This window comes from Leptodactylus fuscus, chromosome 3 (genome assembly GCF_031893055.1).
Source record: "Leptodactylus fuscus isolate aLepFus1 chromosome 3, aLepFus1.hap2, whole genome shotgun sequence".
Taxonomy (NCBI): Eukaryota; Metazoa; Chordata; class Amphibia; order Anura; family Leptodactylidae; genus Leptodactylus; species Leptodactylus fuscus.
This window is the reverse complement of record NC_134267.1, coordinates 12,535,557-12,556,927: the sequence shown is the minus strand read 5'-3', so window position 1 is coordinate 12,556,927 and position 21,371 is coordinate 12,535,557. Positions and strand designations below refer to the sequence as shown.

The 21,371-nt window shown below is 45.5% G+C and overlaps 1 protein-coding gene across 1 annotated transcript; it reads right to left on the bottom strand.

The window, feature by feature from the left end:
* Positions 1-4,472: 4,472 nt before the first annotated feature.
* COX7A2L (cytochrome c oxidase subunit 7A2 like) lies at positions 4,473-15,897 on the bottom strand. Its single transcript, XM_075267056.1, has 3 exons — positions 15,754-15,897; positions 6,456-6,584; positions 4,473-5,242 (listed from the first exon to the last, which is right to left on the bottom strand). Exons 1-3 carry the CDS (start codon positions 15,880-15,882, stop codon positions 5,102-5,104), a joined length of 399 nt encoding a protein of 132 aa, XP_075123157.1. The 5' UTR covers positions 15,883-15,897; the 3' UTR covers positions 4,473-5,101.
* Positions 15,898-21,371: the final 5,474 nt, after the last annotated feature.

The following is a 21,371-nucleotide window of genomic DNA, read 5'->3' as shown; positions in this document are numbered from 1 at the left end:
GGAACCTATCTATAATACATAGTATATAACACTGTCAGGGCTCCTAGGAACCTATCTATAATACATAGTATATAACACTGTCAGGGCTCCTAGGAACCTATCTATAAAACATAGTGTAGAACACTGTCAGGGCTCCTAGGAACCTATCTATAAAACATAGTGTAGAACACTGTCAGGGCTCCTAGGAACCTATCTATAATACATAGTGTATGACACTGTCAGGGCTCCTAGGAACCTATCTATAATACATAGTGTATGACACTGTCAGGGCTCCTAGGAACCTATCTATAAAACATAGTGTATGACACTGTCAGGGCTCCTAGGAACCTATCTATAAATCATAGTGTATAACACTGTCAGGGCTCCTAGGAACCTATCTATAATACATAGTGTATGACACTGTCAGGGCTCCTAGGAACCTATCTATAATACATAGTGTATGACACTGTCAGGGCTCCTAGGAACCTATCTATAATACATAGTGTATGACACTGTCAGGGCTCCTAGGAACCTATCTATAATACATAGTGTATGACACTGTCAGGGCTCCTAGGAACCTATCTATAATACATAGTGTATGACACTGTCAGGGCTCCTAGGAACCTATCTATAAAACATAGTGTAGAACACTGTCAGGGCTCCTAGGAACCTATCTATCTAATTTCTAGCTCTCTAAGAGACAAACACAGCTGAGTTTATGTGAAAGTGACATTTTTATATTCTGGGATCTCTTCAGATTGACCTCAATATTAAAGTCAAATCCAGCTCAGTATGAGTCGGTATGCCCATCTCTAGGCAGGAGGCATTGGTACTATCACTTTAGATGATTTTCCTAATGTATGAGGAGTTGTGCATCTAGAAGTAAAGTTGGCACTATTTCTACTCCAGTGAGACAGGCATGAAAAAGTGGTCTTGATAAATGAGCCCCGGTGTATTTTCGTTTGCGCCATTGCTGCTGCTATCAGTTTATTGGTGAAGCTTTTGGGTGCATTAAAAATACCATTAGACCCTTGCAACTGAAAATGCATAACCGGCCAAGTTCGGCTTCATGAAAATGTCCCTATTTATGCTTCATATTGCACAGACCCTGAATTTGGCGACAATGATATTCTATGGGCCCGTTCCTTTTGTCCAAGGAGCATGGCGCCCATAGAGCCGTACGTGTCCTGCAGAATAGCTATGTGCACCATCCCTATATCTAATTTAGGATGTCTGATAACCAAGACACAAACATCTCCTGAAGGCCTAGGGAGGTGCTGAGTGACAATAGTCAGGCTCGGTGACAAGCTGCTGATAAAGACGGCACGTATAATCTCAGGGGCTATTTTGGGAACATTGCTCTTGACAACAAGTTTGCAGCGTCGGGATGTTGCGGCAGAATTCTCCCTTCGTTAAAGACAATTTCCATGTCAATGACGGCCTGCCTAGTACTAGGCACGGGTCGGGATATTTCCGCTCGGCTACATGACCACACGCTCCTTGAAGATTAAGCAATGCTAATTTTACTTATCTTCTCCTCCAGGAAGCTCGTCGCCACCTCTCGCTCCTCGCATGTTCCTTCAGTCATCAATTATTTTTGTATCATCCTTAGCAGAGAATGAAAATCATATTATACCTGCTCCGAGACTGAAGTCTTAGAGCCATGAAGTCTACAAGACGTGGAAGCTGCTATACATGTGCTATCATACGTGTCATAGACGAGGACGGCTTAACATCCCATAATCTGTCCATTTATGATCACCCTACAATGCAGGACAAGGACAGGTCTGACCCGGATTATATAAAATATAGAACACCAGTATAACTCAATGGCGATGGGATTTTTACAGAACGGGGCAAAAGTTTTAGACAGGTGTGGAATTAAGTGAATAAAGTAACCTTTGCCCTTTGGAGGAGGAGTCCTGGAAGGGATGATCCGGCCCCCGCAGAGCCCTGATCTCAACATCCTCCAGTCTGTCTGGGATGACATGAGGAGACAGATGGATTGGAGCAAGCAACATCCACAGAAGATCTGGGCTTAGTTCTCCAAGATGGCGGCGGCAACAACTTCCCTGCCCAGTTCTGCCAAATCTGTCTGCAAGTCTGGAGAACTGATGGAGGGCAAAGGTCACACTGAACATGACTTTTTTTCATTTGGTTCATTGACAAAAATAAAGTATTAACCCTTCTATTTCTCAAAGCATTCTTACGCTGCAGGATTTTTTTTCCACATCTGCCTAAAACTTGTGCATAATTCTGTAGCGCAACACAATGAAACTCAATGACCACAGACAGGAGGGAATTACCTATAATGTCGCATCCAACACCACTGCGGAAAATGAGAATCCTTATATGGCCGGACATTCTTCCATCTCCCGCCGCAATCTCCTGTTATCAGTCATCACAAAGCTGCGAGGGTTACATTGACCTAGATGGAAATTTTGTGATATAGGACATTGTCCGCCATGGGCTGTTCATGGACTACACCGTCATCACTAAAGAGATCAGCTCATGATAATCGAGGAGGGTCCTGAAGAAGGGCCCCAGTATAATACTCATGAAAATACATTACATTTTTTTTTTTTTTTTTTACACAGACCCCTTTATTTCTCCAGCACAACCATAGATACTCAATCAGATGGGGAATTTGGAATCAATAACTTGATCTCTTTGTCTGGTTCCTCAGACCAATCCAAAAGAAATTTTGCAATGTAGCCAAGAAGCCACCGCCATTAGAGGGCGGGTATTGGTCTGTGTGCAGGAACATTCACATGAACGCCAGGACCCGAGGTTTCCCTAGCAGAACATTGCAGCCGTTGGTTGGTCTTCTTCAGGATGTCATTACATGATGTAATAGAAGACGTCATTCATCAGACCAGGTCAGCAACTTCTTCCATTGCTCCATGGTCCAATTCTGATGCGGACAATGTAATAGCTCTTGCCGGTGGACAGGGGTCAGTATAAGCTAGGCACCCCCATATACAGCTGCTCTTCTGTGGCATCTGACCTGACGGACCGGTCTTCACTCCCCTGGAGCATTAATGACCTTTGGTTGGCCAGGACAATGCTTTGGTCTCTCCTTGGACCATTTTTGGTAGGTATTAACCATTGAATACAAAAGACCCGCCGTGACCCAGTCATCTACCCATCACCAAGAACGGACCATAGTCACCAGTTCATCTATTTGGGGACAATATCCGCCCATTATCTTACTGGAATTAAGTTTATTTCTTTTAAAGCTCCTCCTCTCCTCTGCATAGACTTCTAGAGACCCGGGCTATGGTGTTGGTAGTCCAGACCACAGACTCCAACGCCATCGTAAATGGTGACAGCCATGGCCAGCAAGAAGCAGTAAAGATCCTCTACTTCAGGGATAGGGAACCTTGGCTCTAAAAACTACAACTCCCAGCATGCATACCTGCTCTTCTGTTCTTGTGTCTCCCATGGAAGTGAATGGAGCATGCTGGGAGTTGTAGTTTCACAGCAGCTGAAGGTTCCCTACCCCTGATCTAATTCATTAAAAAGTCAGGGATTGATTCCTATGAAAGTAAATATATAAAACTAAACATCTAAATCATTATGTAAATTTTAAAGGGGTTGTCAAGGCTTAAGCTATTTATGGCCTAATCTCAGCTCAGGAAAGGACAAAAATATCTGATCAGTGAGGGGGCAGAGAGCCAATCCCTGGACTGATAACCTGTACGGAACGGTTCCTAGTGCCCATTCGGTACACAATACAGGTCTGGAGGCAGAAAGCTCCGTTCCCTGTATACTACCCAGGCGCCGTATCTGTAGCTCAGCACTTATTGAAATCAGAAAGGCCTCATTCACATCAGCGTTGGTATTCCGTCCGGGGGAGTCCACATGAGGACCCCTCTCGAATGGAATACCGAACGCAACTGCAGTAAAAGCACATGGACCCCATAGACTATAATGGGGTCCGTGTGCTTGCGGCCAAAACTCCGCAGGGATCATGCGAACAGGATAGTTCACAATCTACTTTCCTGTCGCATGATTCGTGCGGGCAGCGTGCGGCAAGCACACGGACCCCATTATAGTCTATGGGGTCCGTGTGCTTTTACTGCACAGCGCTTGCAGTTTCGTTCGGTATTCCATTCGGGGGGTCCCCATGTCAACTCCCGAACGCAGATGTGAACGAGGGGTAAGAGTTGAGCTGCAGTGATGGCGCCTGGACAAAATATAGGGGGATGGAGCTTTCTGCATCATGTGTATTGGATGGCTCCACACAGCTGACCATCTCTCTGCCCCCCACCAATCAGGCATTTAGCGTCTTATCCTAAGCATAGACCATAAATAGCTCGATCCAGTCAATCCCTTTAAAAATTATCATTTTCTTCGGACTCCACAACCCAGCTGCAGACATGTCATTTGATACTTTAACAAGGTGCAGTCCATCTTGTAAGACCAAGACAGATTCAACATATATTTGTAACAGAATATCGGATTAGGGGAAAAGAGGCTCGTACCTGGAGAAAGTAGCATTTTGCTCTGAATAAAATACATTTGTATCTTTTTGTGTTATTGATTTCTGCAACAGTTTCAGGACTTTTAGTGCACAGACAACTTGGAAACATCAGCAGAATGAAAGTGTGACCTTGTCGATCCATTTCACAAACTGAAACCATTTCGTTATTGTCTTCTGGCACTGCAACAAGACAACCTCACCAGTCATTTGTGGTCGCTTTTATTTAAAGATTTTCATAGATCTCTCTCCATTTTTGGATTTTATGGTACACATGACATATTCCCTTGTAAAGCTGCAGCGTCACCCCCTCACTTACTAACGGAGCCCATCCTGTAAGAAGATGGGACAGAGCCTGAGACCCGGTCACCTCCTTGGATCTTACTCTTCAGCTTCTTTACTACACAAGGAAGGTAGAAGGAAACCTACGGGCTACCAGCGGAGGACGACCTTTGCATAAACTTGGCGGGGGATGGATCGTCTCAGGAACATCATTAACCTGTTAGTAACCAAAGGCAGGATTGAAGAAATGGAACCGGCCCTACTGATGTAGAGGGAACGAAATCTGCAGACTACATAAAATAAGCAATAAATCATCATCTATGGACAGGACTCCGATGTCTGCTGGAACCATTGTGGCTAGTTCTTTTTTGGTTGCGATGCAATGTAGATGGCTATAAGGCAATAGATGGTCCCTCCGACGGTCAGTGCCATAGTGGTTCGGTAGAGAAGTTTATCGGGAAATCCTCGCTTCAAGTGGACAGGTATCCCATCTGGTTTCTTATAGGAAAGGAAAAAAAAAAAAAAAAGAAATAGAGATGCAAATTACAAAAAATTCCCAAACACAACAACCCCCCCTCCCCCCCAAACCAACTACCGCCAAGAGCAAGCAGAGTGCACTGCAATAGTGTCCTGTTGTCAGGGTTTATCCTACAAATAATTCAGGGGTTGTACAGGATCATGATGCCGAGCTCCACATGCCACAGCTCGACCCCATTCATAGGACTGAGATGCAACATGGCCATGTGACCAACGGACATGATGTCACTTCCTGAGAAGAGGAAAAGACGTTCCCAGATAAACCATAAAAGTCCCCGACTGCGGTGTCCTCCACCGGCATTCACAAGAAAGGAGTCCCCTGAATTTCTTGTGTTAATGGACCCGTACACTGCATGCTTTCCTCCATTCACTATAGAACTGGCAGCATTGCCGCACACGACCATCTCCACCAATCCAAGATTTTTTACTTATATGGTCTATGCTGTTCTGGGATTTAGCGGATGCCTGTACTATATACTGTAGTAGGACTGCGGCCACAAGAAAATGGCCGCCTACTCAGTAAGCTGTGTAAGCGGCCACAAAATGGCCGCCTACTCAGTAAGCTGTGAAAGCGGCCACAAGAAAATGGCCGCCTACTCAATAAGCTGTGTAAGCGGCCACAAGAAAATGGCCGCCTACTCAGTAAGCTGTGTAAGCGGCCACAAGAAAATGGCTTACACAGCTTACTGAGTAAGCGGCCATTTTCTTGCGCAGTCTGCTCTGCCCAAGGCCCAGAAGATTGAAACCCAGGACAGAAGAAGACACAGGGAGAGGGCATTCCTGAAGAAGATGGAGGCGGCGCTGGAGAGTTCTCTCGCAGCATTTGGGACGCCCCCCAGTGCTGTTTGAGCGCTGAGGACCGCCCCCAGTGCTGCAAGATAACTCATTTGCATACCAAAGAAAACTGGGATTTCTACCAAAAGGCTGCACAGAGAAGACAACGAAAGGTAGGAGAAGAATAGTCTTTATTAAGGCTATTCCTACGTGTTAGAAAAAAAAGGGTATCCAATGATAAGATCCCTTTAACAGCTGATCCACACAGACAGACCTTAAGGACAGGCCACAGCACTGACTGATACGGTGCAAGACCCCCACCATTCTCATATCAATGACTTGTCCTTACGTTCAGTCCTCAATACTTTGCAGTTTGCATGAATCGCTTCTATGGACTTACCTGGAACAGTTTTTGCAGCTCGGGCACTCTGTTTTTACCGAGGTATTCAGAAGCCCTTTCACTTGGAAGTTTTGTTGGAGTGGCAAAAATGGGTGTAGGAGCCTCGGGGTGAGCGAAGGGTCTTAGTCCCTGTAAAGACAAGGAATGGCAAAAGTTATTATTGAAGTATTAATGAACAGAAGCAGCGCACACCTACAGATCTAATATGGCATTTGCTGAAAACCCTGCAAAATACAGCCGTGAAATCCTGCGCAGAAGTCCACTCCCGGTCCCTTCTGTATTCTTTGCCTTGTTTCTCTCACTAGAGGACGGTTCATAATGCAGGAAACGGAGTTAAAAGAACACAGAGGAGTCCGCTGCATTATTGTTATAGCAGATGTGCTACAGTGTACTCTGTTACATTGTATTGCAGCACGTCGCCCATAAGGTGCCTATGTCTTGTAGGACGCAGCCGTCGGAAGACAATTGGTCGGGCTCTTGGCTGCCATGCCAATCCCTCGGACCCTGCAATCTCATCGCATGGGGATCTCAAGGGTGGTAAGGAGGACGACCTTGTCCCTGGATGGCGGTATAGCTATTGATCACAGCATCCGAGGGGTTAATCCACTGGTGTTGGAGTATTCCACGACTCCGGTGGTTAATGCTGCAGGCAGAACTCCGCGGCGCCCGTGGTATTACAGAACCATACTGTTATGGCGCTGAGCGATAATTATACACTGAGCGTGATGTCATAGTACGGCGCAGAGCAGGAATGGGATCAATGGGCAAACAAAAAATAAAAGCTGCAGCAATTTTAGTTAAAAAAACCCCCAAAAAACAGATGGTGTCCGCTATTTTTGCAGTATTTTTTGTACCATCCTCCTGGTTCTCCGATGGACCAGAAGAGACGGCCTGGCACAGATGTGAACAAATATCCGGATGTAAGGTCTCCGCAGCTTTGTCAATAAAGGTCGCGTCGCTCTACAACAGCTGGGCGTATTTTAAGGTTCCCTATTTTACAAGGTTAATATTCTAGGGGTGCAAGAGAAGACGGAAATTGTAGCCCAGCGGGAATAAATAAAAGGTTACCGTCCGTCTCTCACACCGGCCCCCGTCACATGGACAGCAGGGGAGCGGCCTAATTCTGTCCAAACACCTCCGGCTGCTGCGGGTAAAGTCACAGTCATCTGCCGCACACTTATTACATGAAGGTGTCTAAGGATATAACAACACACACAAGCTTCCTGCCCACACACTGACCTTGGGATTACTGGCAATCCTGAAGGACAATCCCCTGCGTAATACAAGGAATTCTGGTCATTACTTATCTTATCCTATCCTACTAATCCTATCCTCCTAATAATTATTATTATTAATATAATAATTGTTTGTTCCTCAATTCTGCAAAAACAGCTGAACGGATTTATATGAGATTTGGCACATAGATAGATTGTAACCTGGATTAACACATCGGCTACTTTTTATCACGTAAATGTCATGGCTTCACGACTGTTATGAATTTATGTTCACACGACTGTTCTGAATTTATGTTCACATACTATATACTATATTACACTGCTCCTGCAGCAGCTTATCTCAGGTTCTGATAATGCCAGGTCTGTTATCTCTCTAAGTCAGGGGTAGGGAACCTTCGGCTCTCCAGCTGCTGTGAAACTACAACTCCCAGCATGCTCCATTCACTTCCATGGGAGTTCCAAGAACAGTAGAGCAAGTATACATGCTGGTAGTTGTAGTTTTGCAACAGCTGGCGAGCCGAAGGTTGCCTACCCCTGCTCTAAGTAAACAATTAGTTAACCCTCAGTAGATTGTGTACAAGCATTTGCATATTATCTGATCTGCTCCAGGTTGCGCTGAAACACTGGACGGGAAAAGACCTTTAATCCAGTTTGGCAGTTTGCTACTTTTAAACATGCCAGGAAAAAGAAAATCTAATTTGTTGTAAAATTCTAAAACAATGAGGGCTATTAAGGTAGACGGAAGTCACAGAGTTTTCCTCAAGTGGAGCTGACGGGGATCATCAGCACCAACAATAAGCTCATTAGATGGTGTCACAGTGAGTTGCTGGAACAATCACAGGCACAGTGCGAGGAACAAGTTTAGTGGCAGGCCAGCTTGACAACTGTCAAAACACCAGAGCAGGCGGATCATTGACACTAACAACACGCTCATTATATGGCGTCCCAGCGAGCTACTGAGATGCAGGAACAATCACAGGCACAGCGCGAGGAACAAGTTCAGCAGCAGGACAGCTTGATAGCTGCCGAAATGCCAGAGCAGGCAAACCATCCTTGGCAGCAATTTGCTGAATATAGGTGGATCATCGACACCAACAACCCGCAGACAAAGTCGTGGGCAGAGGCTAGTTATTTATATGACTGGTCTCAAGGAGATTTCTTCCTCATCTTATTCAATATTCAAGTCACTTGATTTTCTTGCATTATTTGTGACATTAACCAGATGCGGACTGCCCACTGATAATATACGCCAAGGGTCGGCATCTATCTCTGCAGGAATGAACCTGTACGCCCTCATAGAGGTCGGCAGCTGCAAAACAAAGGAGTCAGCTAAATCCCAGAGAAGCGAGGGACTTTTTTTTTTTTTTTTTTTTTACTGTCCCTGCCTTCCCGATGGATATAGGAGCCGCCATGATGTAGCTCCTCTTTAGGCCCAGCAGCGAGGTGATCCGCAACGGGTTGGAAACTACTAGAGGATCCAAATCAGCTCTGCAGTTATGGTCAGGAGACTAAGTCTCCTACATATTTTATCTAATAATTTTTTTTACCGTATACTAAAATAAAACCCATACCCAATCAGTTTTTGGTAAGGAGACCATGGAAGATGAAAAAAAAACAAACAAACAAAAAAAACCCATACCCATCTGTCCCCAGTGCTCCAGGGTCTCCCACCACAGTCCGATCCTTCAGCTCCAGTGTCTTTTTTTGGTGGAAGTCCCCGCCACACGTGACAGCTAAGGTCAATCAGCAGCCTCAGTAACGGAAACAGGACAGGAGACGTATGTGGTTGTTCCATTCCTTAGCATACTGACTGACCTTAGCAGTCACGTGTGGCAGGGACCTCCGTCAAAAAAAAGACACCAGAGCAACAGGACTGGACCACGGTGGGAGACACCAGAGCACAGGGGACAGATCAGTATTGGTTGTTTTCTTATATTTTCCACTTTACCCGGCCTCCCAACAAAACACGGGTTATCCTGGACAATCCCTTTAATACAATCACATATCATCACAACTAGGAGTGACGTTCTGCACAGAAATATTTGCAGTGCACGTTTACGGCATGTGCCAAGAAAGTGACCCTCACATACATTAAGCAGACCCAAAATGGCAGACTGCAGAAATACACATCTAAATACAAACACTACACAGTATACGGATTTCTGAGCACAGACGTCTATGCGTAAAGGATGCCACTCCAAAAAGGCAAAGTTCTGAGGTTTCCTTCAGGTAATCCTCCTGCCCAAAACCTTGGCCGAACTCTTCACAAAACATTGCAAGGCCGGGGCTCCACGGGCTGGAAACGCCACAGAAAAAATCAGAGTTTTACAGTATCTACAAAGTGGATGAAATTCTTACGAATCCCATCCCCACTTTGTATTTAAAACTGCAGTGCCAACATGCTGCGATTTCCAAAACTGGCGCAGTTTTGGAAATTGCAGCGTGTCACTTATATCTACGAAAACGCCAGCGGCTTTCCCGTAGATATAGTGGTAACAGAAAGTCCACGGAGGAAAACTCTGTAAACTTTCTGTTCAAAGCGCTGCGGGAAGAACCACAAAACATTCCCGCCGCCGTTTTTCCCACAGCGCTTTAGTGCTGCAGATCATCCCGTGGAGCCTTAGCCTAAAAGAGCTGCCTTATTTGTATAAGACTTCAAAGAAGTGACTATATATAAGAGCAGTATGATATACATATGTGCGATGTACTGGGTGATGTGGTGGTGGTGGGTGAATACACCTGGGGGGGGGCGACAATGTGACTGGACATGTTAGAAGGGGTTGCACTGATGAGGTTCTTGCAGATAGTCTCAAGATGATATCCAGACAAGGACAGGGAAAATGCAGCCTCATGTGAAGATCCATGAGAAAAAACCTCAATTCCCTGCCCTGAAGGCGTCCTTCTGCTCAGAGGCGCTTCACTCAGACATGTTCAGTCTGTGAAATAAGAACCACATGTCGGCCATACTTCCTGGACTCCAATCTCCCCGGTCTTCTATGATTCGAGGAGCCACTGCGCGACTATTATTCCATAGCAGAAACATGATCAGAGTACAGGACAGTAATCCCACAGTAACACAGGGACTCCTAGCATTATGAATGACTGATGTCCGGAGTACGGCCCCAGCACAGTATTAATCTGGGAAATACGGCTGACATACAATGAAGATGTTTCTTGGACCAAACCTGGCCGTCTCAAACTGGCCAATAGTCCAATTACTTCCAAAGAGAAATCCTAAATGAAGGGGAAGAACCAAATAAGAGCACAGAGGCCCCCTCAATCTAACAACCAACATGGGCCCCATCTCATAGAGAATGACAATGCAAGAATGAAATAAACAGGGGGCCCCTATATTGATAGTCTCACTGGTGAGGACCCGGCCCAATGCTCTGTGAGCCAACCACATCATCCACCAATCTGTCTCCTCTCTACAATATAACACTGGATTCACATCTGCGCCGGCGTCCATTCAGCACAGACCTGTCTAAAACTGCCGGACGAATATGTCCTGCAAGCCTAACTTTTTTGCCCGGCGATTTCAGTGCTATAGAACAGACACCCGACGATCCCCATTATAGTGAATAGGGTCCCTTGGGCTCCTTCGGTGTGCACTATTTTAGTCGCCCATTTATCTGGTTTTCTGGTGCTTCAATGGACGCCCGGCACTAGTGTGAACCTAACGCACGAAAACCTACAAGGCTCGGTACACGCTGGCATTGTCGGAGGATGACTAAAACAGCAGTGACATGCGGAGCCCGGCAGATCCTACTGAATAGAATGGGGTCCATCGGGTGTCTGTCGTTTTTAAACTGAAACCAGAGGAGGAAGTAAAAAAAAAAAAAAAAATCTGCTGCCAATTTTCAGCAGTCGCTGCGCCCAACGGAGACTCTGGTACAAATGAGAAGGTAAACCGTAATGAACAAGAGGCCACATAGAGTACAAGCATGTTATCACTGGGGATATATAGGATACACAGTGGGTACATTCACATGGGGAAAAAATCTGCTGAGTATTCAGGAAAAATCTTTGAGCAAATTGTCAAGGAGCATTTACTTCGGTACCTGGATGGGAAGGCATTAATTAACCAGAGCCAGCACGGCTTTATGACCAATAAATCTTGTCAGACTAACCTCATTTCCTTCTACAACAAAATCACTGAATGGTTGGACCAAGGGAATGCCGTGGACATAGTATATCTTGACTTCAGTAAGGCATTTGATAAAGTATCACATAACCTTCTTATTGAAAAAATGATTAAGTATGGCTTTGACAAAAAATCAGTTCGGTGGATTCACAACTGGCTTAATGATCGGGCACAACGAGTAATACTAAATGGCTACACATCGAACTGGAAGAAAGTCAAATGCGGGGTGCCGCAGGGCTCTGTTCTAGGCCCAGTACTTTTTAATATCTTTATAAATGATCTGGACGATGGAATTATTGGGGAACTCATAAAATTTGCAGATGATACGAAGATAGGAGGAATAGCCAACACTAGAGAGGAGAGAGAGTGTATTCAAAAGGACTTAGACACACTGAAACAATGGGCTGAGGCCAACAAAATGGGATTTAATAGGGACAAATGCAAAGTTCTACATCTGGGTAACAGAAATGTAAAAAACATATATAGTATGGGAGGAATAGAACTAAGTGATAGCATAGGGGAAAAGGACTTGGGCATAATAGTAGATCACAAATTCAACATGAGCCAACAGTGCGGTGCTGCTGCAAAAAAGGCTAATAAAATTCTGGGATGTATTAAGACAAGCATTGAATCTAGATGAAGAGAGGTCATTATTCCGCTGTCCTCTTCCCTGGTCAGACCACACCTGGAATACTGTGTACAGTTCTGGGCGCCTCAATTCAAGAAAGACATCGATATATTGGAGCAAGTCCAGAGAAGAGCAACCAAAATGGTGGAAGGTCTGCAAACCATGTCCTATGAGGTGCGGCTAAAAGAACTGGGATTGTTTAGTTTGCAGAAGAGAAGGCTGAGGGGAGATTTAATAGCAGTCTACAAATATCTGAAAGGTAGTCACAGTGCAGAGGGATCTCCCCTATTGTCATTAGCACAAGGAAGTACAAGAAGCAATGGGATGAAACTAAAGGGAAAGAGATACAGATTAGACATTAGGAAAAACTTTCTGACAGTGAGGGGAGTGAGAGAGTGGAATAGGCTGTCACGGGAGGTGGTGGGCGCTCCATCAATGGAAATCTTCAAGCGGAATCTGGAGAAACATATAGCTGGGATGATTTAGGAAAACCTGCACTCACAGGGGGTTGGACCCGATGGCCCTTGAGGTTCCTTCCAACTCTACCATAAGAATAAAATATATTAGGTGAAGACCCACTGGCGGACCCCTGAAGTTGCGCCTCTGTTTCCTGCCACAGGTCTGTGCCCACATGACTATTCAGTGGATCCATTTGCACAAAGACTCCCAACCTTTATACGGAAAAAAACCCCTCAAACACAGTGCACCATAAATACACCCGGCACGAGGTCCCACTGCAATCAAAGGGACTGTAATGTGGGAGTTTTTACGTAGATTTTAACCTTCAACATGCGCCAATATCCGAATACTGAACGCGATCACCAGAGACATTACCACTACCTCACTTTCCTGTCCACTGTGCATGATCTAGACTGCAAAGGAAGCCGGAAACAGCCATGTCCCACTTCTACCTCCTACATGGCCATCTCTGGATGGCAGACATATATTCTTCTAGATTACAGGAGCTCTGGAGTAGTGACACCCCCCCAAAAAAAAAAATTTCACTGCAGAATCAGAACCTGCCCGCCATCAAAACAAATCCAACAAGGCTAAGGCTACATGGCGACTTTGACCTCGCCACCCTGCAACTCCTTTATTAATATTAGCCAATGGAGTCTGACAGCGCACGAACTGCAACTAAATAAATTCAGCGCTGCATCTGATGTCAGGGACCACCGAGACTTGTGACTGGGCCTCAGTGGGTCACATGGCCGCGTGACTAAAAGAAGCATCACAATGCTGTGTAACCCATGTGACCACTGAGGCCCAATCACAAGCCTCAGAGGTCCCTGACGTCAGACAGAAGGGCTGAAGAGAACAAGGAGTCATGGCGGAACCCAGATCAGTCACTTCCCCTGGGCCTCCGCTTATTATACTCTGGGGGTCTGAAATGACTCTAGAGCAGGGGGAGGCAACCTCTGGTACTCCAGATGTTGTAACACTACATCTCCCAGCATGCATACTTGTTCTGCTGTTCTTGGAATCTCCATGGAAGTCAATGGAGCATGCTGGGAGTTGTAGTTCCACCGCTGAAGAGCCAAAGGTTGCAAATCCCTGTTCAAATTTGAACATGCTCAGTCCAAACAAAAGCGCTGGACGAAGCTCGCAAGTCAACGCTCACAAGATTCGCCCAACATGTACTAACACTAAAAAAAAGGGCCATCGTTTAATGGCGACAAAACCTAAATAATTGCCATTAATTGTAATCGAGGTAAGATTTTGATCTGGGTCATAATCACCCAGCCCTAATTGATGGCCGATGCTTTGGTTTGCCCATCCATATGATATAAGGAGAAGTCTGACACCTGGGACCCCAGTAACTCCTGCTATTGTATATGTGGCGAGCGTCGTACTGCTCACGCACCGCACAATCTGCAGACAGGGGCGGGTACTCAGATCTAATGCTGCTAGCCCAATCCTAAGGATAGATCATCAACAGCCGAAACTAGATAACCCCTTTCATTTTCATGGGCCCATGCACACGGCTGTATATGTTACAGTCTGTAGATAACATGGAGGTCATCCGTTCTGTTCTCCACAGACCTGCTCACGTGTAGGGGCCTAAGATGGCACCCACCTGCTACCAGTCAGCTGAAACTATCATCAGTACCAATGACAGGTGGGGGGGCGCTGCAGCGGCCATGACAGTGAAAGCAATGCATAGTGTTTACATCCAGGGTCAGCATGTACCAGGAACATGTATAAAACATAAGGCCAGAGAACTCTGGACCAATCAGATTGCTGCTTTCATTTTCCACGTGTGCTGGCTTTGGAATGGTTTCTATGCGCAACCCCAGCACACGTTTCGGTACTATTCCGTTATCGGGCCAGCAGCAGCGCATTTCAGCACCAGCTTTCGGGACAGCAGTTCAGTTCAGCAGCGGGAATTACAATGACATCCGAGGACTGCTGGCCCGATGCTTGTGCCCAGTAGCCAGTACATCAATGACCCCCCCTCCATCTCCTCCTCCTTCCAGTGCTGCCCCCCAGCTCTCCTTACATCTACCCCGTACCCTCTCCCCGCCACATGACTAAGCCGATGCTGGCCCGATGATAGAGGCCGTGCTTGTGTGTAGTAGGCAGTACATCGATCGATGCCCTCATCCTCCTCTTCCTTCCAGTGCTGCCCCCCAGCTCTTCTTACATCTGCCCCGTACCCTCTCCCTGTAATAGGCCTCACCGTAAATCTTGAGCAATGAATGCTACTAGATAGCCGCCGGACGCTGCAGAAAGTTTGTCCCTCCGGCTCGCTGTAGCTCACCGTTCCTATAGTCGGCGTGTTTCTTGTCAGGGCCTGGATTGAGCCCCGGTGTCTTTCCTTTCGGTCTCGGTACTAGCGCTGAGGTGAGGCCTAGTCGTGTGGCGGGGAGAGGGTACGGGGAAGATGTAAGGAGAGCTGGGGGGCAGCACTGGCAGGAGGAGAAGGATGGGGGAGGGGGGTCATCGATGTACTGGTTACTGGGCACAAGCATCGGGCCAGCAGTCCTCGGATGTCATTGTAATTCCCGCTGCTGAACTGCTGTCCCGAAAGCTGCTGCTGAACTGCGCTGCTGCTGGCCCGATAACGGAATAGTACCCACGTTTCGATATAGAATGTCAATTTCAATAAACTTTATTTACAAACACTCTGAATCCCCCTACAGCCTGTATAGTGTCGCCTCATGCAGTGACGGAGCTTTTACGTTACAGGCAGCCCTAACGCCGCAGTCAGCCGGTGAAGGTCAGTGCCGCCGTCTCCCTCCTTCCATGCTGCTTCCCCTTCACGTCCCGGGCCCTCCGCCGTCTCCTCACCTGAGGACTGTACGCCTCCGCTGGGACAGCCCCGACCAGCTTCTGGGTGAAGCCGTTAAACTTATAATACATGCTGGCGACCTCAGTCTGTCTCCGGACGCTGATCTTTTCCGCCGGGAAGGACCTCATAGGCTGAATCGGCGCTCGGTGATGACGTCAGGGACTGTCTTTAGGGTGCCGGTTGTCGCGCGCATGTTCAGATTCAATTTAGTTAATATTTTCGGCACTATAATGTTTTATAAATTATTTAGATCTAATTTACATTGGATATTATTAAACTTTACGTTACTATTTGTGATATTTAAAGAAAGTAATGTGACAGGCAGTGTTGGGGCAGCCCTGTGGTGTCACCTTGTGTGTGAAGCCGCTGTTGCTGGGTCACCCTCACAGGTGGCTTGTGATCTGCTCACTGATGTGTTATAGGATCTTATACCATATGCATAGATTGTGGTGACATCTGCATGAGAACTCAGGATCTTACGTAATGTGTTTTTAGTTTTCTTTGTGTTTCAACATTTAAAAATTCATTATTTTAGTGTTTTAAACCATTTTGCTTTAAAAAAAATTTGGCCTTGAAGGGGGTTATTATGGAAATTCTAAGTTATTCCATATAATTCTCTGTTTGAGGGTGGTCCATGCACTTGGGATTCCCACCAATTATAAGAATTGGGGTCCTGAATGGAGAGGCAGGTCGCACATGTGCCTTGTTGCCCTTATTCAGTTCTGTGGATCTGCTGGAGATAGTGATCAGATTCTCATTGGCATTATTATTATTATTATTATTATTATTTATATAGTGCCATTAATTCCATGGTGCTTTACATTATTATATTGATTCCATGGTGCTTTACATTTGGAGGTTACATACAATAAGATAATCCTTTAATAGTCCCACCTTGGGGAAATTTCAGCGTGTTACAGCAGCATAGTAATACAGATACAGGATAATACAGAGTAATATGTTACAGACGTAGACACAGATAAGCTGAGAAGAGAAGATATACTAGGAGTCCATGGCAGCTAAGGAAAAACAGAAGAGAAAGAGGAAGACCTCATGGTCATCCTCATAATCATTAGTTCTCTGTGCGGAGAGCTCTTCGTTTGGTCTGATGTAGATTATACAGCCTGGTCACGGTTGGAAGGAAGGACCTGCGATAGCGCTCCTTCTCACACTTGGGGTGAAGCAGACGGTCACTTACTGTGCTGCCAAGTCCCATCAGGGTCCCATACATGGGGTGGGATTTGTTCTCCCGCATGGAGGTCACCACAGACAGTATCCTTCTGTCACCCACCACCTGTACTGGGTCCAAGGGGCTCCCCAGGACAGAGCTGGCCCTCCTGATCAGCCTGTCAAGTCTATTTCTGTCCCTGGTTGATATACTGCTTCCCCAGCAGGCCACACCGAAAAAGATGGCTGAGGCAACCACAGAGTTGAAGAAGGCCCTAAGAAGTGTCCCCTGGACTCCGAAGGCCCTCAGCCTCCTGAGCAGGTAGAGTCTGCTGTGGCCCTTTCTGTGCAGCGCCTCCAGGTGATCAGCCCAGTCTAGTTTATTATTGAGGAGCACGCCCAGGTACTTACAATACACAAAATATACAGGTAGATATAATACTAACAGTGACCGACTGGCACAGTGGGGTAGAGGGCCCTGCCTGCGAGGGCTTACAATCTATGAGGCATACTCATAGATGTTGATAAACCAGCTACTCTATATGTGCAGGAGATCCCAGTGCTTCAGAACAATGGGGGTCCCATTAGTCAGAGCACCAGTGGCGCTTGCCCAAAACCTGCCAGAAACAGGTGTTTTGGCACAGTTTGGGGAAGGACTTAGACCTCAGACCACAAAGTTGCTAAATGTGTCTATCCTGTGGATGGAGGAAAACTTATAATTACTGGCATATCTGGTGGGATCTGACTATATAGTGATGGTGCTGGGGTGCTGCAGACCTTCATTGATTTCTAGAATAGGAGCAAAACTGAGTCTAGCACTATAGATCCTGGAGACAGCAGTATCAGCTGATCAGTGTAGGGTCCAGGTGTCAATACTGATGGTCTATCCTGTGGGCCACCTAAAGGGGAAATTGTGCCAGAATGAACTTCCTAAAAATAAACACACAGATATTATAATGGAGAGGACCTCAGGCCAACACTACTTTCCACAAAATGGGGTGATGCGATCTGTAGGATATATGTGATCAGTGGGGGTCTCATGACTAGCAAGAATGAAAGGAGGTTAGGCCGAGAATCCTTCGGACATGAGCTCTTCTGTTTTCAGTGTTGTGTTCACACATTGCAGTACTTAGTAATTGCATGTCTGAAAAAATAAGACACCAAATAGAAGTCCGTTTTACAGTAATCGCTGTGGATTTGCAATGTGCTTGCTGGCATAGTAGTTGTTAGAGATGGTGAGTTGATGTAGTTAGGTTTTGTTAGGTATATTTTTCTACCATCTTTTTCCTGGAATAATGTGGTATTTTGGGTACGTACCTATGGAGCTAAAACATACTGGTATAACAATGTTTTGTGTGATTGGATAACCCAGTCTTCTCCTGATCCAGCTTAGATCATGTGTAATCTAAAGTCAGTCTCTAGATCTTGGCTGCCATCTTTCTGTCCCCAGGATTTACACTGTATGGATTAGGGCTGGGGAGTCAGAGTCAGAAAATACATTAGTGAGTCGTCAAAATAAAATTATGAATTATTTTATTTAAATTAGACAGTATTCTACAATTATTGATATTGTATCATTATATACCTCGTTACATATTTACTTTGTTAGGAATCAATCTCTAGATTTTTTGTGATTTAGAGACACCTTCCTGCTTCTGTCTGACCATGGCCACATATGGATCAAAGTATTTAGGCACGGACACATTCCACATACAGGAGCCTTTATGACATCCCATTCTAAATACATATATATTAATATCTCCCTGACTTGCCATCTCTTTGGATGGGGATGAGAACAGGGCTCTGTGCAGACCAGTCAAGTTCTTCCACATCAGATTCTCCCAACCATGCCATGATGGGCCTTGCTTTATGTACTGGTGCACAGTCAATTTCAGGGGCCGACTTATTGAAAGCACTGACTCCTATTACAGGACCACGCTGGAATTCAGTGAGCTCCAGAATTAGCCATTGTGTCACTAATGTTTGAAAAAGCGCCTGCATGGCTAGGGGCTGGATTTTATACACTGGGGGCAATTTTATTATTAATATTGTTTATTTCTATTCTATAGCACCGTTAATTCCATGGTGCTGTACATTATTATATTAATTCCATGGTGCTGTACATTATTATATTAATCCCATGGCGCTCTGTACATTATTATATTAATTCCATGGTGCTGTACATTATTATATTAATTCCATGGTGCTGGACAGTATTATATTAATTCCATGGCGCCCTGTACATTATTATATTATTTCCATGGTGCTGTACATTATTATATTAATTCCATGGTGCTCTGTACATTATTATATTATTTCCATGGTGCTGTACATTATTATATTAATTCCATGGTGCTCTGTACATTATTATATTAATCCCATGGTGCTGTACATTATTATATTATTTCCATGGTGCTGTACATTATTATATTAATTCCATGGTGCTCTGTACATTATTATATTAATCCCATGGTGCTGTACATTATTATATTAATTCCATGGTGCTGTACATTATTATATTAATTCCATGGTGCTCTGTACATTATTATATTAATTCCATGGCGCTCTGTACATTATTATATTAATTCCATGGTGCTGTACATTATTATATTATTTCCATGGTGCTGTACATTATTATATTAATTCCATGGTGCTCTGTACATTATTATATTAATCCCATGGTGCTGTACATTATTATATTAATTCCATGGTGCTCTGTACATTATTATATTAATTCCATGGCGCTCTGTACATTATTATATTAATTCCATGGTGCTGTACATTATTATATTAATTCCATGGTGCTTTATATCATTATATTAATTCCATGGTGCTTTACATTTGGGGGTTACATACAATACACAGAATATACAGGCAGATATAATACTAACAATGACTGACTGGCACAGTGGGGTAGAGGGCCCTGCCCGCGAGGGCTTACAGTCTATGAGGGAAGGGGGGAGAGACAGAAGGAGAGGGGGAGACTGTACAGATGGCGGTGCGGTGATAGTGTTATTGGAGGTTGTAGGCCTTCCTGAATAGGGGAGTCTTCAGGGCCTTCTTGAAGCCTGTGATTGTGGGGATCAGTCTTATGTGTCTTGGTAAGAAGTTCCAGAGTATGGGGGATGCACGGGAGAAATCTTGGAGGCGGTTGTGTGAGGAGCGGATGAGAGCAGAGCGTAGTAGGAGGTCATTGGAGGATCTGAGGTTACATGTGGGCAGGTAGTGGGAGATTAGGCCGGAGATATATGGAGGGGACAGGTGAGGATGAGGTCAGAGATATATGGAGGGGACAGGTGAGGTCAGAGATATATGGAGGGGACAGGTGAGGTCAGAGATATATGGAGGGGACAGGGTGTGGATGAGGTCAGAGATATATGGAGGGGACAGGTTGTGGATGAGGTCAGAGATATATGGAGGGGACAGGGTGTGGATGGCTTTGTATGTTAGCGTTAGTAGCTTGAACTCAATTCGCTGGGCTATAGGTAACCAGTGGAGGGACTGGCAGAGGGGAGCAGCCGATGAAGATCGGGGGTGAGGTGGATTAAGCGAGCAGCGCAGTTTAGGGTGGACTGGAGGAGGGCGAGGGTGTTAGCTGGGAGTCCGTGGAGAAGGGTGTTACAGTAGTCTAAGCGGGAGATTATGAGGGCCTGGATGAGCATCTTGGTAGTTTCCGGGGTGAGGAAGGAGCGGATTCGATGGATGTTCTCGAGCTGGAGGCGACAGGAGGTGTTGAGGGTTTGGCAATGGGACTGAATAAAAAAACCTGAATTCTGTGATGAGAAGCTGGGGCCCAATACTTTTCTTTATATAGTATAGGTCTAGTAGTGTTGTTGAGGTGTATGAGTATCATCCTATTCAATGAGAATGACAAGACAAGCTCTTTATTGTGTGGGTATACTCACACTGCATTTTGGAGAGGTGGACGTCTGGCTCAAAGTCCTCTCCATAACCTGGTCCTATTCTGCCCTCCATTGCTTTTTATAATGGGCGCAGTGATGGATGCCTCTTTATTTAGCATGCTAACCGGTTTTGGAGGAAGAATCGACACTATAACAGCAGCGTGTGACCTTATACTTATTATCTCCATTAAATGCAGCTATTCACATGTGAAAACTACTCCAGACATCTGAAGCCTCAGCTTTCTGCTGTGAGTACCACAGGGACTGGTTTGCACGAGATTGATGGTCCCAGGATTCTCTGGCGCTGAAGCCAATAGAGAGAACAGGATAGGTCACATCTATCTAACTAGCAGTAACCTGATTTGGCCACTACACGGAGAATGGCGCTGTGTTTCTGGCTCCATTCTCTATGTTATTTCCTGTGCCTGCTGATCAGTGTAGGTGCTGGCTGTCAGACCCCCAGTGATCTGAGATTAATTACCTATCCAAAGGAAAGGTCATCAATACCTTTAACCTGGGACTGCCCCTTTAATTGATCCAGACGTGCC

Excerpts from the sequence above, each read along its gene's own strand:
- COX7A2L (XM_075267056.1), bottom strand. The coding sequence starts at position 15,882 with ATGAGGTCCTTCCCGGCGGAAAAGATCAGCGTCCGGAGACAGACTGAG. Across the intron at positions 6,585-15,753 it reads CGGAGGCGTACAGTCCTCAG|GGACTAAGACCCTTCGCTCA; the intron begins GTGAGGAGACGG and ends TTGTCTTTACAG. Across the intron at positions 5,243-6,455 it reads AGCTGCAAAAACTGTTCCAG|AAACCAGATGGGATACCTGT; the intron begins GTAAGTCCATAG and ends CTTTCCTATAAG.